We start from the raw sequence: 17,455 nt of genomic DNA on the forward strand, positions 1-17,455 counted from the left end.
AATGATTGAGATGAACTTCCTTCAATGAAGCTTCACCACCGAAAGCACCACCAATGAACGATTGAGCTGATCCTTTGCATTCCTCCCCTCGACCCACTCGAAGAGTTACCATATAACCTTCGCCAAATTTATTCTTTAAATGTTGAGTGCTACCTTAACATCGGAATCATTAGTCGACCATCACGACCACAAAGAGCTTCATCCCTGTAGATGAAAATCTATCCACGAAAATATCCTCGAAGAGTTTCAAATAACATTCATCAAATAATCCTCGAAGGACACGGTCTAAGGTCATTTCAAAGTCACTATGTTCAGAGCGCGTAAAGAAGTTTAAGTTTGCTAGTATTCGATCAAACACAAGCTGAGATAACTGTTTCTTGCGTCTGATACAGTAAACATTGTATTCCAAAAATCTTCTTAATGAAGAATTGAAGTACTTTTATTCTGAAAGCGATGCTGATTTTCAATGACAGCCTGTAGATTTCCCGTATTGTTGACTTAAGTTGAATCTTCATCACATGTTCTTGTTCCATAGGGTTTGACAACATTGAATCCATTTTATTGAGAACTTTTAACCTGTCAAGGTCACTTCTCGAAGGACGCAATGTTAGGTCATTTCAAGGTTACGATCAAAGAGCAGCTCAAATTATTTCCTAAATCTTAATGTATTCCCTATTTTCCTTACGAAAGTTGTTATTACTTCATGGATCATGAATATCATATCCGGATGAATATGTACTCCAACCTTTTTGAACCAACCTCAACCTCAACGAGGTCAAACACTTAATGATCGTCGATATTCACCATGGCCTCAACTTTTTTCGCGACTTAATTATTGTAAAAATGTTTAACATTGAGGTTAAATTGTAAAACCTTCTTGTTGTGATCAACACTACAATCAACATGAAAAAATTAACTCATTAAAAAAGCGATACAAATTTTCACTGGTGATGAACATTTAATAGTTAATAGATGTTAACGATAATAATCAACTAAAAGAAACGACAATGATTAAAGAGGCGAGAAATTTATCAATTGAACCGATTTATTTACCGAATATTTTTGTCAATTTTACTCATAAATATTTCGATGATAAAATCCATTATAAAACTTGTGCCAGGATATTGAGTCGCTTTCGTTATCATAGATATGGACTTGCATGGACGAACAAGAGGCTGAAAAGATTTTCTTTGATTATTTTCTTCGAGAAAGTCCAACTGTTAATAATTTTCTCGATGGTGCGAATCTTTTTCAGAAGATTTTCCTTTCATTCGTTTGTTTAATTTTGAAGGTTAGGGTCAGTTTCGAGCTTAAACTTAAGACAATGTTCAAGTAGATTCTCGAATATGGGAAAATCTTGTGAATTGGGATTCTCGACATAATGTACAAGTCGATTTACGAGATCCAAGACATTGTCATCTATCTCGTCTCCTTCGTCGAAAAGATCATGATCGTAAAACGCACAAAAAATTTCGGTTTGACGATTAGTGTAACCAAAAGTTGAGAAATCATCTAGCTGACGCACTTGATCCATCAAATTAACTGGTCCTTATGAGAAAAGAATGGAGAAGCAAATAAAGTTAATAGAATTGAACCGATTTCGGTTTCATGAGCTAAAGAATCAATGAGAAAAAATTAATCACAATTAAGGTACTTCCATAAATTGTGAACACATTTTTAACAGTGAATTGAATTTTATCATCATCAATATTAATTTTTAAACAGCGGAAATTGAATCTCAATCTCTTTGGATGCATCAAATAAATTAATTCGTTTCAATTTCGAGACAAATTAGAAAATTACGAGTTGAGCACTTTAAAGCAATTAACTGACAATGTTTGTCAATTAAATGGTTTTGATTTGTTTTTGGTGGATTAGTAATCAACGATTATAACTAACATTTTGTTTACACGTTAATACAAAGTTTCACCGGAAGAAATTGATGACTTTAGCCTTTATATTGTGATTAATTGTATCATAAAAATAGCAAAGGAGGTAGAAAAAATTGAACTTACTTTCCCATCGATGTGCTGGGATGGTGTATTGGCCACCAGGTAACGGTATATTTTCATACCTGAAGAATCGTTCAACATGATCCTTGAAAATTCTATCTCCTCTAACCACGAATCCACGATTATCAGCACTTTGAAGATTTTTAAAATCTCCCTGAAAAAATCTCTGTTTCTTCTTATTTCAAATCTTTCCTCAGAAAAAAATCCTGTCACATAAAACAACTGGAGAACAACAATCTGTCTCTCACTATATCCCAATCTTAACAATGGATTTCCAGGGAGTATTTCATATGGACTGATTTCTATTCTATTCATAGTTTAAGTTCAATGTTTAAGAATGATAAAGTTGAAATAAAACTGAAAACTGAAAACTGAAAACTGAAAACTGAAAACTGAAAAACTGATTAAATTTTTAACTGTTTAGATCAAAGATTTTGTCTAAAGTGAGACAAAAATTAAATTTGTCCTTTTTAAATACTTAGATGATTAACTAAGGAAGGCTCTAGATTAAACTGATGGGAACAAAATCCAACCATTGGTCGTCTAATAGTTGATCACATGTCAACATCTAAACAATTAGCGGCAGATCATGTTTTCGAAAAGTTACTTTTTCTCATGTTTAGTTACATAAACAAAATTTCCGTCTCTCGACTCATGAGGTGTCAGTGTCTACATTGGTAACTTAATAAACAAAATCAGTCAGAAAGGTTAAGAAATTAATGAACATAATTAACTAAAGGCTTCAAACGGGTTGCTAATTTGTTTTCTTACTGGTTTTAATTGGTTAATTATATAGTTATTAGAAAATTACTTTTCTCATAAGAGATTACGAATATAATTGATCGACTTTTCAAAAGATAAATGTGTCGTTGTGTTGATTTCTCATTCCATGAAAGTTATTGATTCTTTTTCCTTTGAAACTAATTGAGATTTGAATTGGTAAATATACAGGAAGGAATGAAGCTCTTTGTGGTCGTGATGGTCGACTAATGATTCCGATGTTAAGGTAGCACTCAACATTTAAAGAATAAATTTGGCGAAGGTTATATGGTAACTCTTCGAGTGGGTTGAGGGGAGGAATGCAAAGGATCAGCTCAATCGTTCATTGGTGGTGCTTTCGGTGGTGAAGCTTCATTGAAGGAAGTTCATCTCAATCATTAGATTAAGGTTAGAACCTCATTCATTTTTTCTGAACTCGAAAAGTCAAAGAATCTCGGAATAGTCAGTGATTATTCAGTTACTCAAACAACATTAGATCAAATTTTTATCCGATTTTTTCGAAATCAAAAAGATCAAGTGAAACAATCAAAATCTCAATCAATCTAATTTATTTAAAACTCAATCATATTTTAATTTACCTTATAATCAATGAAACTTTTCGTTATTTTATCTTACAAGTTGTTATTCTAAATCAACCCATTCATCAAACTTTTCATGTAATTTCGTCTCTGCGTCTTGTTGATTTTAATCAACAGAAATGACTTCAAGTAAACAATTAGGGAAAATGAAAAGGTGAGAAAAGAAAGAAAGAAAGAATGAGAGAGAAAAATTAATTAAAAGAAAGAAGAGAGAAAGAGACTTTCAAATCCCTTTCATTTTCTTTCTCAAAAATCAACATTTCATTACTTAGGATTTTCTAGCACTTGAAGATCTCGGCCTTTGCCTATTAGATGGCGTTTCTAACGGTAATAATGAACTCAGAATTTAATCTTGTAGATTATTCTAATCAAAATGAGGATAACAATCATGTTGTTTCCATACGAGCTAATCAATCTGAGTACTGAACATTGTGACCTTGAAATGACCTTAGATTTCGTCCTTCGGGAATTGACCTTGACAAGTTGTATGATTTTCGATAAACTGGATTATCAAATAGGATCTAAGATACGAATCTCATTCATTTTCTCTAAACTCGAAAAGTCAATGAACATCAAAATAGTCAGTGATTATTCAGTTACTCAAACAACATCAGATCAATTGTTTAATAAACACGGTTTATCTGATTTACTTGAAATCGAAAAGATCAATTTAAATCGTCGTTGATGACAAGCTGGTGAAACTATTGGATAAAGTTCAATTTGCTGTTGGATAACTTTCTTTTTTTAATATTGAAAATTGGAGATTATATTGTTTACAACTACTTCAAGATATTTTATTTGGCTTAATAAATAGATTTGAGGTTAATACAGTTAATACAATTTTAGGAATTATAAAAATATGAATTGATTGAAAGGTAGAAAGATGATTAAAACAATTAGCAATTTGAAAGGTTTAAATAATGAACGGGATTAATATTTACAAGGATGAAAATCAAAAAACAATAATTTCATTGAGAAACTTTTTGCTTTGATAATAATTGAATGAAAATAGTTGATTACGACAATTGGATTAATCTAATGATGATTTACTATATTTGTGACCTTCTTCAGCTCGAGGATAATTACTTGCTAATCGTCGATATTCACCATCTCCATCACGATCACTATTAATTGCTAATTTACCTTCACCGAATTTGCTTTCACCAAATTTACTTTCACCGAAAGCTGATTGGAAAGGATCACGATCGAAGCCACTTTTACCTGAGAAATTGTGTTTACCACCGGTTGATTCTCGTTCCCTGCCATGGAAATTATTTCCTCTCTGTTGATTTTTACCTGAACCAAAATCACCTGACCTGAAGCTCTGATCAAAACCATTAGCATTAACTGGACCGTTAGGATGACCATTACCATGTTCACCATCCAAAGGGAAACCTTTATCATCAAATCGTCGTTGATGACGAGCTGGTGAGCCATTTGATCCTTTCAACTCTGAAGCAGCAGCGACATATCTACCATGGTGACCAATCTTATGATGCCTATGATTATCATGGTCCTGATGATTATGATGTTTACCTAAATCATGAGATGGAAAAAGTCATTATCAAACTGAAATATTGATCATGATCCTGACGATTTGCAATTTGAAGCAAATAATCGACAGTTAATTCAATCAACTTATCCTAATGACCTTTATGATGAGTTCCAACATCGAACAGCCGTTTTCCCTTATGACTGTCACTGCCATTGAAATAAACTCCAGCTGAATCTTCATTACCTGTTCCTGGCTCATTGGTTTTAATTGATGTCACGAATTCATTTTAACCTTCGTTGTATTTTACTAATCGCCACTCACCTTTGGCATCATAAGTACCATAAGAATCGACAGCATGGCCTAACTCTGTTAATTTTAGCATGTTTCATTTTGAAGGTTAGGGTCAGTTTATTACCGAAATGACCTTAAACCAGTTTACCAACAATTGTTCCTTTTTCACAACCAGTTCATCTCTAAGATGACCTTTGAACCACCGTTTTCTTTGTTTGAGGCCAAATTTTGAACAAAGAACTGTGGTCATTTTAGTTTCAGCTAGTCTTTAAGTCACTTTTCTCTTCCTCAATTTTTCCTTGTGTTTTCTAGTGTTGACAAACGCGTTTCACTACAATGGGTTTCCACTTTTATCCGAATGTAGTGATATTCGAATTTGCTGTCACTAATCTTCCCAATTTTGATCCGGATTATTTGGTGTCAATATTTAATGCGATGAAATCCGATCACTCTCGTCGTAAAGAATGGAATGACTCAATGTACCTCAGTTCAATATCGAGTAAGTACTTTGGTGCCGTTAATTCGTACGCAAAAGGCCTAAGACGCCGAAGACATTCAATTACATCCCTCTCGAGGAAAACGATGACGGGTACTTTGCTTATTACCGTCGCCCTTATTCATCTTGCTTGTCTAAAAATATGAGCAGGAAAATGGAAAATATTTTTCTCTATTTTACTCATAAATATTTTGGTGATAAAATCCATTATAAAACTTGTGCCAGGATATTGAGTCAATTTCGCTATGATAGATATGGACTTGTAACCGAACAAGAGGCTGAAAAGATTTTCTTTGATTATTTTCTTCGAGAAAGTCCAACTGTTAATAATTTTCTCGATGGTGCGAATCTTTTTCAGAAGATTTTCCTTTCATTTGCTGCTAACAGTTACGTGAACAATATGGATTATATCTCGTCTACTTTCAACCGTCTTAAGACGGATGAAGAACCAGAATATCCATCGGAGTGGATCATTGATGCTTATCGATCTTCACTGAATATTTTTAAGATGGAAAATCGTAAAATTTCTTATCGTGACCAGAAAGAGATGATTGATACAATGGAAAAAAATTTTATTCAGTCAACAGTTGATAATCTATCATTAGAATATGACTGGAAAATTTGTTCGAAAGTAATTTCTCGATTTCGGGATCGAAAGGACTCTGATCTTCTAAGCGAAGAAGAAGTGGAAAAGTTATGTTTCAATGCTTTTCTTTGGAATAGTCCAACAGTTCGTCATTTTCTCGAAGATGCCAATGATTTCCAACGAGGTTTCCTCTCATGTGCTGCTAAATTTTACGGATCTGATGCTGATCTTAAATATATTGTGTTAATTTTCAATGGATTGAAAATGAATGAAAATCAACAGTTTCCTGATGAATGGATTATCGATACATATCAATCGTCATTAGAAACTCTTAAAATTCATATCGAGAGAATTGAAAATTATCCAGATGCTGTTTCAAATGAATCATTCTTAAAATTTGTTAACTTGACTATAGATTATTTCCTTCTTAACATTGGTGCTGAATTTGGCACTGAGCTGATCAATCTATTTTATGATAAGCATAATTATCAAAAGAAGTCGACTAATGATGTGTATCGAATATTTCTCCGTGAAAATGGCTACAAAATTCCTGCGGCCTGGAATTAGGATGGCCTTGAGATGAAACGCAAGCAAATTATTCATATTTGAATAGAATTTTTATTTAAATAAACAATAAAATTCATTTTTTATATCATAATACTTATTTTTATTTCAATTATTCTCAATTATTCATTTATTTACAGACCTGAAATAGTCCTATTAGAGGATTTCGAATAATTGAGCTGATTATTGTAATATTACAATTCAGTTAACTCGATATTTTGGCGAGACACCGAATTTTCTAATAAGATTGTTTTCGAAACGTTGTTGAGCCGCAGGATGATTTACTATTATCCTAAATTAGGATTCCTAATAATTTAAACAAGGAAAATCATACGATAGACATGATCCCTTTTCTGATTAAATTTAAGAGATCGGATTAATGAAACAATCAATCATATTGTTAACGATGTTACCAAAATGGATCAATTTGATTCACTTTCAAGTGATTTAACTAATTATTGGTACGCTCTTCGTGATGCAGTTGATAATCCAGGAAACAATACCATTAGATTAATCCAATTGTGGTTATGTGGCCGAAACAGTTCACAATTATATGAAAATCTACCCGGTGGATCTGGAACTAGATTAGAGGAATTAGGTGAAGAGATGAGAGCTCATTTGATTCACAACCGACCATCAAATACAACAGATTATATTTAAGATAATGCAAAAGTTGAGTTGCTCCTAAAGATGAAAATGGGTTAAAATTAAACCACCTTAATAGTCCAAAAGGTTCTAATGGTTCTCTCAGCTCTTCTCAAAAAGAAGTCAACTCAATAATCATGAATTGACTGAATTCATTCATCGATATATTCCTAATGCTCAAATGATCGAAAAGGTTGGATCTGAATTAACTTATTTACTACCAACAAACTCTCAACAATCTGGGTGTGTTGGTGAAATCATCAATCCTGATGGTCCAATTTTCAGGATAACCTAATCATCTTAATCTTCGTCTAAACTAACTATCATTAACCACCTACCTAACTGATTAGCTACCTGTTGATTAATTGGATAATTCTGATTTCTTAATAGCTCTTATATCTTTATTTTCCATCCAGCGTCCGACAAACAAATTTATCACCGATATCGTTACCTAAGGAGCTGAATTAATCATTGTCAAAATTTGACAATCAAATTGTCAATGTGAATATCGGATATGCAATATCCAAGAAAAGTTCATTTTCTCCTTTCGAGATGTCGCTCAAAACGAAAATGAGACGACATCTATTGAGTAGAAAAAGAAAACATTGAAATATTATTTTCATTTTAATCTCTTTCATTATTATTAATGTTTACTATTCATCAATTAGTATTATTTTTTTGTTTACCAATCAATTCATGAGTATAATTGATCAATTTGGTCGATTTTGTCAAAAGTCCAAGGGATGTGTCGCTGATTTGTAAACCATTGACTCCGCTGATTTGATTGTGTCGGTCTTTTTTAAATTTGCTCTTCGGGTTGAATGTGAAAATGTTCTGGTGGAAACAACTTCGTTTACTTTTAATGAAAAATTATGTTTCTCATCGAAGACAAAAGGTATGAACAATTAACTTTAATTCTTGGTGATTGAATGTAAATTTAGATAATATACAATCTTAATGTTTCCGCATTTTCTACTGAGTAAAAATCTTTTTTTTTTGTTTATTTTCTTCTTCCAGTTGCGTGTTTTCATGGAGATATTATGGCCTCTTCTTTTGATGGTTATTCTTATGTGGGTTCGAACTCGTGGTCTTCGGACATTTGTTCACGAATGTCACTTTGACCACAAGGCTATGCCATCCGCAGGAATCGTTGAATTCATCAAAAGTACAATTTGTTCATTCAACAACACATGTAATCAACAAATCACCGATGGTAAATCAACATTACTCTCGGAACAAAGGTAAACATCATTACATTTATTCACCTGAATTCAGTTCAGATTCAAATGTTTCTTAATTGTTCACTTTTTCTCAAAATTTTCATCTAATTGTAGTTCTCAATTACTCTTTTTTTCAGATCATCAACACCTTTTGAGCAATTTGAAACCATTCTGAGAACTCGATTAACTAATGAGAATCTGAATAATTTCAAAGTCATCGATTCAGACTTGGAAACCTTGAGTCAATTAACAAAACTATTAACAAATCCAAAATCATCAATTCAAAGTAAATTGATTGTTTCTAAATCATTTCATTGATTAATTTCGAATATTTTCTTTTTTTTGTTGCTACAATTGATTTTAGATTCCGTTAGATTAAAAGATTTGCTGGATAAACCAATTGGTGACACTTTTGCAATGTACAATTTAACCAATGATGAAATTGATTTTCTCGATACTCTTACAATTAACTGGACAATCATCCCTCTCATGTTCAAATATCAAACATTTAATTTTTTCAATCTTCTCTGTGATGAAGATAAAGGTGTAGATGTTTCCAATCAAATATTTACATCCAACAATTTAGATCATGATCAAATGATTGAACAATTAAGAGAAAAACTCTGTGATAATTACAATTCCAATAGTACCTCATCTAGTGATAGTATTTCTAAGTCTTTTCAAGTTTTACAATTACTTAACAATCAAGCTCTTCTTCATGAGGTAATTAACTATCATCATCATCATCCTAATAATTTAAATCATTACTGTTAACTGTTTATTAATAACAATCACTTTTTCATTTGATAAACCAAATAGATTTCAACTATATCAAAATCATCAATTGGTCAGGATCTTCATGTTAAACAATTAACGGGAATCGGTGAAACAATCAATCATATTGTTAACGATGTTACCAAAATGGATCAATTTGATTCACTTTCAAGTGATTTAACTAATTATTGGTACGCTCTTCGTGATGCTGTTGATAATCCAGGAAACAATACCATTAGATTAATCCAATTGTGGTTATGTGGCCGAAACAGTTCACAATTATATGAAAATCTACCCGGTGGACCTGGAACTAGATTAGAGGAATTAGGTGAAGAGATGAGAGCTCATTTGATTCACAATCGACCATCAAATACAACGGATTATATTTATGATAATACAACAAGTAAGCCTAAAAAAAAATCTAATCAGATTAATTGATTTCAATTGTTGAATAATTATACTAATGTAATATTAACAATTGATTGCAAGTTCAGTTTAATCATGTGCATTTGAATCAAATTGATTATTGATTATAACCTTAAGCTCAACGCTATCGGATCATATTAATTGTTTTACTTTTTTTTGATCCTCCATCAATTTAACATTAATTATTACTAATATAATTATGATTGATAATTTATAAACTTTTTTTCTTGCATGATGATTATCATTAAATTGTGATTAAGTCTTAATTACACTTGATTCTAGTAGTTTATTTTTGATCGAATGTAACTTTTTCATTGGAAAAAGTTTTTTTCCCTTTTGTCAAGGTTGAATTAGTAATTCTATCAGTTACCTGTTTACCTGAACATAATTATTACTCTATTCCTAATGATGATTATTTAATATTTAAGTTCTTTTCCTCTCTCACTCTCTCTTTTCTTGATTAAGTGTATTTACCTTACATGTCCTTGTGAATTTCAACAGTTTAGATTGAATAAATCATTAGAATCAATTTTAATTTTATTCTGAATTGTTTTCATAATGTTGAGCGAAACAATTGTAATGATTGGTAATCTTTTTCTTGATTTCTTTCAGCTACTGAATGTAACTCACTTTTTCTTTCCCTGGAAAGTGGAAGTGTCACCAAAGTCCTTTGGCGACAATTTAAACCTTTCGTTCGCGGGAAGATAATTTACTCTCCTAATCGTGCCTCAATTAAACGAATTTTATCCAGAGTAAGAAAACAATCAACAGGTTGTTCCAATCATAATCATTCTAATTTATATTTTCTTTGTTTTTTAGGTTTTATATTATTTCCAACCGATTCAATTGTTTCATAATCTTTCAATCATATGGATTGATGAGATTGGTCCAAGACTAAATGAGAGTCTTAATGATGAATCTTCATTAATAAACAACATAACTGTAAGTCAATTGTTTCTCTCTCTCTCTCTCTCTCAATTTTTAATCTACTTTTGTATTAATACTATTTCTTTTTGTAATTAGAGATTAATCTTATCAAATGATATCCCATTTGCGACGGATTTAATTACTTCAAGGCTCGGTATTAACTCTACCGATGGTCGGGATAATGTCGTCTCATTATTGGGTCAGTTCAAGAACATTACCCAATTTATATCTACTGATGGTCCAACGATATTGCAAACAATTGACACTTTTCTGCGAAAACTCAAAATGTACATGGAATGTATCGAATTGGATAAATTGGAAGCATATGAAAGTGAAGATGAAATAGTTCGTCGTGGTGGAGAGTTGATGAGTGAGAACAAACTTTTTGCTGGATTAGTTTTCGAAAATTTCAATTCGACAACAAAAAGTTCTAATGATTCATCGAATGATATTGATGACGATGTGTTACCACCTTATGTACGGTACAAGATTCGTATGGATTCGAGCAAAGTTGATAGTACGAAGAAGATTGAAGATCGCATACCTACACCTGGTGCTCGACGCAGATCTCTCGTAGATCTAAAGTACATCACTTATGGTTTTGCTTTTCTTCAAGATCTCATCGAAAAATCAATCATTCGAGAGCACACAAATGTATCAACAGATACTGGTATTTATCTGCAGCAATTCCCGTATCCATGTCACATTTTTGATCAGTAAGTGAACTTTTATGCTTTCGTATTGAATTTTGAGCGTAATTTCTCTTATTTTTTTTTATCTGCAGGTTTGTAATGGCGATATCTCGTTCTTTCCCGATGTTCATGGTACTTTCATGGGTATATAATGCATCGATGATCATTAAAAGTATTGTCCATGAGAAAGAATTACGATTAAAAGAAGTGATGAAAGTAATGGGTCTAAGCAATAGTGTCCTCTGGTCATCGTGGTTCATTGAATCATTTTCGTTCTTTACCTTGAGTTCATTTCTCTTGGTACTGATTCTTCATTATGGAAAAGTTTTAATCTACAGCGATCCATTTATTGTGTATATATTTTTAATCCTCTATTCGATATCTGTGATCACTTCATGTTTTACAATTAGCACTCTTTTTGGAAAGGCCAATATGGCCGCTGCTGGGGGTGGTATGATCTTCTTTATGACTTATCTTCCATATACATTTTTAATTCTTTGGGAGGAACTACTATTTCCGTACGAAAAAGCGATCGGGTGTCTCTTTCCTAATGTAGCCTTTGGATTTGGATGTAGTTACTTGGCTCATTTTGAAGAGGAAGGTGTTGGTATCCAATGGTCAAATATCGGGTCAAGTCCAATAGCGAATGACAATTTCAACATGTTGTATGTTTTTAGCATGTTAATTGTTGATTCATTTTAAACATTCTGATGACAGTTTATATTGAGGCTGTTTTTCCTGGTAAATTATTGCTTAGATGATTTTAATTCTAATCAATGTGATTAACTGTTTCATGTTTTATTCATTTAGGTCAATTTGGTGTTCCGAAGCCATTTTATTTTTTTCTTATGCCTTCATATTGGTGTGAAAACAAAAAGACAATTCTCAAAGATGAACGTTTACTGACCGATAAAAATGGTAATGATTCTTGATGAGCATTTAAGTCTTGAAGATTTCTAAAGATTTCTGTTCATTTCTTTTTCAGAGAAAAATGTATTTATAGAAGAAGAACCTAAAGATCTTAAACTTGGAATCTCAATTTCTAAACTATCAAAAGTTTATTCCGGTGGTAAAATCGCTGTTGATAATTTAAGTTTAAATTTCTACGAAGGACAAATAACAAGTTTCCTTGGTCACAATGGAGCGGGAAAAACAACCACAATCTCAATTCTAACAGGTCTCTTTCCACCCACCTCGGGAACTGCTTGGATCTATGGACACGATATAACAACAGAAATGGACACAATCCGTCATAGTCTTGGAACTTGTCCCCAATATAATGTTCTATTTGGCCATTTAACTGTAGCAGAGCATCTTTGGTTTTATGCTTCGTTAAAAGGAGCAGGACCTGAAGTGCAGAAAGAAATTGATGTTCTGATCGATGATCTCGGTCTCTCACATAAACGAGATGAATTTTCGACCAATTTATCTGGAGGAATGCAAAGGAAACTCTCAATCGCCATTGCGTTTGTTGGAGGCTCTAGAACTGTGATACTCGACGAACCAACTGCCGGAGTCGATCCTTACTCACGACGATCTATTTGGGAACTTTTGATAAAATATAAAGCGGGAAGAACAGTGATCTTAACGTGAGTATTTACTTCCATTAGATGTACTAATTATCTCAATCTAATCTAACCATTATTACGTTATTATTTCGTGAATAGAACTCATCATATGGATGAAGCCGATCTACTTGGTGATCGAATTGCTGTTATTGGTAATGGTAAATTACGATGTATTGGATCATCATTATTCTTAAAATCGAAATTCGGAAGTGGTTATTATTTGACTTTTGTCACTAAATCAAATTCCAACCCAAAGCTAATACAAGAAAACTCTTCACCTAATCCACAACTAAAAGACAATTCTCTAGTCAAAGAAAGCAATAATCTCGTTGTCCCTAAAGAAGAAACAAGACTAAATCATAGTAGTCCAAAAGGTTCAAATGATTCTCTCAGCTCTTCTCAAAAAGAAGTCAACTCAATAATCACTGAATTGACTGAATTCATTCAGCGATATATTCCTAATGCTCAAATGATCGAAAAGGTTGGATCTGAATTAACTTATCTACTGCCAACAAACTCTCAAGAATCTGGATCATTACGAAATTTACTTCGCGAATTAGACGATAAACTTGAGAATTTAAATGTTTTGAGCTATGGAATCTCAGACACCCCGTTAGAAGAAGTGTTTCTTCGTGTTACAGGGACACTTGAAGAAGATCTTAAAAAGTCAAGCTCTTTAGAAGAAGCGGTGGAAAGTCTCACTGATGGAGGAAGATATCCATCAAGGCTTAGATTAAATAGCTCATTTTGTAACAACTTAGCTCGAATATTCCAGCCTTCGCGATACATGAGTACTTCAAATGGGCGGAATAGAAACGATAAACTAGACGAACACATTCCAGGTCGTGATGAATGTAATATTCCGATGAAAGATCTTAAACCACCTGAGAAAAATCCACTTACAAGTTATCGAATTCAGGGTTGGGATCTTAAGAAGAGACAATTTTGGGCATTGCAAAGAAAAAGATTCCATCATACTCGCCGAAATTATCGATCTTTACTCTGTGAGGTGAGTAATTAAATTGATGGTTCGAACTGCAGATTAATTGAATCCATTGTTATCTTCTCTCTTAAAGATCGTTCTTCCTGCTCTCTTGATATGTGTCGCTATGTTGTTCACTTTAATTGTACCTCCAATTATGGAGGAGCCACAATTGGAACTGAAACCTTGGTTATATGGTCCACCGAATTATATTTTCTTCAATGATGATTCGTTAGGAAAACAACCTGTTGTTAGAAAGTATATCGATGAACTGACTGGTGATCCAGGAATCGGAACGAAATGTGTCCAAGGAATACCAGAAAAATATCGTAAACTCAAACCTCAGTAAGTTTAATTTGCTACTTTTAACTCCGTTAACCTGATCTAATCGTTTACTTTATTTTTAGATTATACGCATTTTCATCAGTCAAACGATCTCAATGGTCTGAAAGTTGCGATGCTGAGGTTACAGATCGTAATTTGACTTCACCCTACAACTTAACTGTAGTTAATCAATACCAAGAATGCGATTGCTCTTCAGGAACACAAGAATGTCCTGAACCAGTGATTGGATTCGAACCACCTTCAACTCCAATCATCTCAGGAGATATTCTTTACAATGCCACAGGACGAAACATCTCTGATTGGTTAGTGAAAACAAGTAAACAGTATTACAAGAAAAGGTAATTAGAGATTCTTGCATATAAATAATCCTAGAACAAAAATTTAATCATAATAATAATAAACTCTCTTTTCGGATTTCTTAGATATGGTGGTTATTCCTTTGGTTACAGTAGTTCAATAGGTTCATTCAATTATACTTCCATTGAGAGATTATTTTTTTACCTTCTTGATTTGGCCCAAGTAAAAGATAACCGAGAAAATATCGAGCGTACAATCACTAACTTGACCTCTATCCTCGAGCGAGCCGAGCTTTGGAACAATGTTAAGGTCTGGTTTAATAACAAGGGTTGGGCTGCTTCGGTTTCGTATTTGAATGCGATCAACAATGTGATTCTAAGAGCAAATTTACCAGAAAATGTAGATAAACGATATTATGGGATAACGGTGATTAATCATCCAATGAACTTCACCAAAGATCAATTGAGAGATGAAATGTTTCGACGTGGTGGTCTTTCTCTTTTACATTCCATTGCCGTTCTTTTTGCGATGTCCTTCGTACCAGCGAGTTTTGTTCTCTACTTGATTGAAGATCGAATCAGCGGATCGAAGCATCTTCAGTTCGTGAGCGGTGTCAATCCAAATGTCTATTGGATTTCCACCTTCATTTGGGATATGGTAAGAAAAGAATACTTCAATTACTGTAACTCTACAAAAGATCCAGACATGAAATAATATTCTAATTAATTTTCTGTTCATTTATCCAGGTGAATTATTTGATTCCAACGTTTCTCTGTTTGATAATCTTCATAGCATTCAATGCAGAAGCTTATATAAAATCTCCAAATATCTATGCGTTTATTACTCTTCTAATTCTCTATGGGTAATTATCCATCACTCAATGTGATCAACAATCTTTTGAACCTTTAATGTACTAATAATAATTCTGTTTCAGGTTCGCTTCAATTCCACTCATGTATCCGACTGTATATCTTTTCAAAGTACCAAGTTCAGCTTTCGTTGTTTTATCTTCGATTAATCTTTTCATTGGCACTGTCAGTACGGTTGCTACGTTCGTACTCGAACTTTTTGACGATGATGTAAGTTTTGGTTTCTACGAAAATCAACAAGTGGTTTTTTTCTAATTATTTTTTCATCCATTTAATATCTAATAGGAACTTCAGCTAATTGGTAACAAGTTGAAAGTAGTCTTTCTTATTTTCCCTCAATACTGTTTGGGACGAGGACTTCTCGAAATGTCCGCTAACCACTTGGCTTCTCGTGCATTCGCTAAATTTGGTGTATCGTTTGAAAAGAATCCTTTTGAATTCAGTTACATTGGGCGTAATATGTTGGCTCTTTTCATCCAAGGAATCATATTTTTCGCATTGATTCTGTGGTTTGAATCTGGAATTCTGTCCTGGAGAATGAGGTAAGATTTCAAAGACGATTAGCTTGGGAAAAATTAACGTTAACTTTGTTTTAAATGATTAGAAAACCAAAAGCACCGAATGTGGATGATGATGAGGAAGACGACGACGTTGCTAGTGAGAGGGAACGCATACTTGGAGGCTTTGCATCAGAATATCCTCTTCGATTGGAAAATTTAACTAAAATTTATCAAGATGGACAAATTCCAGCGGTAAATAAGCTTTGGATGTCCGTTGCTCCGGGCGAGTGTTTTGGTCTATTGGGTGTCAATGGTGCAGGGAAAACATCCACGTTTAAAATGTTGACCGGAGAAATAAAGATCTCATCGGGTGAGGCTTTTATCGCTGGATTCAGGGTGAAAAATGAATTGACCAAAGCTCGTCAACATATCGGTTATTGTCCACAATTTGACGCTCTTGATCCTTTTCTAACTGGCTGGGAACATCTTGAACTTTATTCTAGATTAAGAGGAATCCCAGAAGAAAAGATTAAAAAAGTAGTTCGTTGGTCCATCAAGAAACTTGGACTCTACGAATACAGTAATGTTGTTGCTGGTTCATATTCGGGAGGGAATAAGAGGAAATTGTCCACTGCAATTGCTCTGGTTGGTCAACCATCAGTTGTTTTCCTCGATGAACCAACAACCGGAATGGATCCGAAGGCCCGACGCTTCCTTTGGAATTGTATAATCGACATTGTAAAAGATAAATGTGCCGTCGTGTTAACTTCTCATTCCATGTAAGTTATTAATCGTTGATTGTTTATTGTTGATTGATTCTTTTTCCTTATTTTCCTTTTTTTCCTTTGAATCTAATTGTGATTTGTATTGATTGATTAATCTACAGGGAGGAATGTGAAGCTCTTTGTACTCGATTGGCTGTAATGGTGAACGGACGATTCCGATGTTTAGGTAGCACTCAACATTTAAAGAATAAATTTGGTGAAGGTTATATGGTAACTCTTCGAGTGGGTCGAGGGGAGGAATGCAAAGGAGCAGCTCAATCGTTCATTGATGGTGCTTTCGGTGGTGAAGCTTCATTGAAGGAAGTTCATCTCAATCAAATGGAATATCAAATTGGATCAAAGATTAGAATCTCATCCATTTTCTCTGAACTCGAAAAGTCAAAGAATCTCGGAATAGTCAGTGATTATTCAGTTACTCAAACAACATTAGATCAAGTGTTTATCCGATTTGCTCGAAATCAAAAAGATCAAGTGAAACAATCAAAATCTCAATCAATCTAATTTATTTAAAACTCAATCATATTTTCAATTTACTTTGTAATCAATAAAACTTTTCGTTATTTTATCTTACAAGTTGTTATTCTAAATCAACTCATTCATCAAACTTTTCATTTAATTTCGTC

General features: G+C 33.3%; 3 protein-coding genes and 1 long non-coding RNA gene across 4 annotated transcripts; 2 read left to right on the forward strand and 2 right to left on the reverse strand.

The window, feature by feature from the left end:
* Positions 1-1,011: 1,011 nt before the first annotated feature.
* LOC128395431 (uncharacterized) lies at positions 1,012-2,283 on the reverse strand. Its single transcript, XR_008326636.1, has 2 exons — positions 2,016-2,283; positions 1,012-1,548 (listed from the first exon to the last, which is right to left on the reverse strand). It is a non-coding gene; the product is annotated as an uncharacterized LOC128395431 (long non-coding RNA).
* LOC128395430 (uncharacterized) lies at positions 1,206-6,901 on the forward strand. The gene is made up of 2 exons (XM_053355857.1): positions 1,206-1,291; positions 5,262-6,901. The coding sequence occupies exon 2, from the start codon at positions 5,795-5,797 to the stop codon at positions 6,803-6,805; it is 1,011 nt and encodes a 336-aa protein (XP_053211832.1). The 5' UTR covers positions 1,206-1,291; positions 5,262-5,794; the 3' UTR covers positions 6,806-6,901.
* LOC128395822 (uncharacterized) lies at positions 4,116-5,247 on the reverse strand. The gene is made up of 2 exons (XM_053356305.1): positions 5,187-5,247; positions 4,116-4,921 (listed from the first exon to the last, which is right to left on the reverse strand). The coding sequence occupies exons 1-2, from the start codon at positions 5,245-5,247 to the stop codon at positions 4,401-4,403; spliced, it is 582 nt and encodes a 193-aa protein (XP_053212280.1). The 3' UTR covers positions 4,116-4,400.
* Positions 6,902-8,084: 1,183 nt separating the features above from the next.
* On the forward strand, positions 8,085-17,405 carry LOC128395385 (phospholipid-transporting ATPase ABCA7-like). The gene is given in 21 exon segments (XM_053355802.1): positions 8,085-8,342; positions 8,465-8,688; positions 8,805-8,953; positions 9,032-9,390; positions 9,487-9,844; positions 10,480-10,619; positions 10,687-10,809; positions 10,891-11,510; positions 11,579-12,177; positions 12,180-12,227; positions 12,297-12,404; positions 12,472-13,075; positions 13,154-14,063; positions 14,131-14,381; positions 14,444-14,719; positions 14,804-15,335; positions 15,425-15,540; positions 15,613-15,757; positions 15,833-16,089; positions 16,152-16,826; positions 16,934-17,405. Coding segments are annotated over 21 exon segments (6,960 nt in total). The 5' UTR covers positions 8,085-8,276; the 3' UTR covers positions 17,334-17,405.
* Positions 17,406-17,455: the final 50 nt, after the last annotated feature.

Source organism: Panonychus citri, unplaced genomic scaffold, assembly GCF_014898815.1.
Source record: "Panonychus citri isolate SS breed McGregor unplaced genomic scaffold, ASM1489881v1 Contig00141, whole genome shotgun sequence".
Taxonomy (NCBI): Eukaryota; Metazoa; Arthropoda; class Arachnida; order Trombidiformes; family Tetranychidae; genus Panonychus; species Panonychus citri.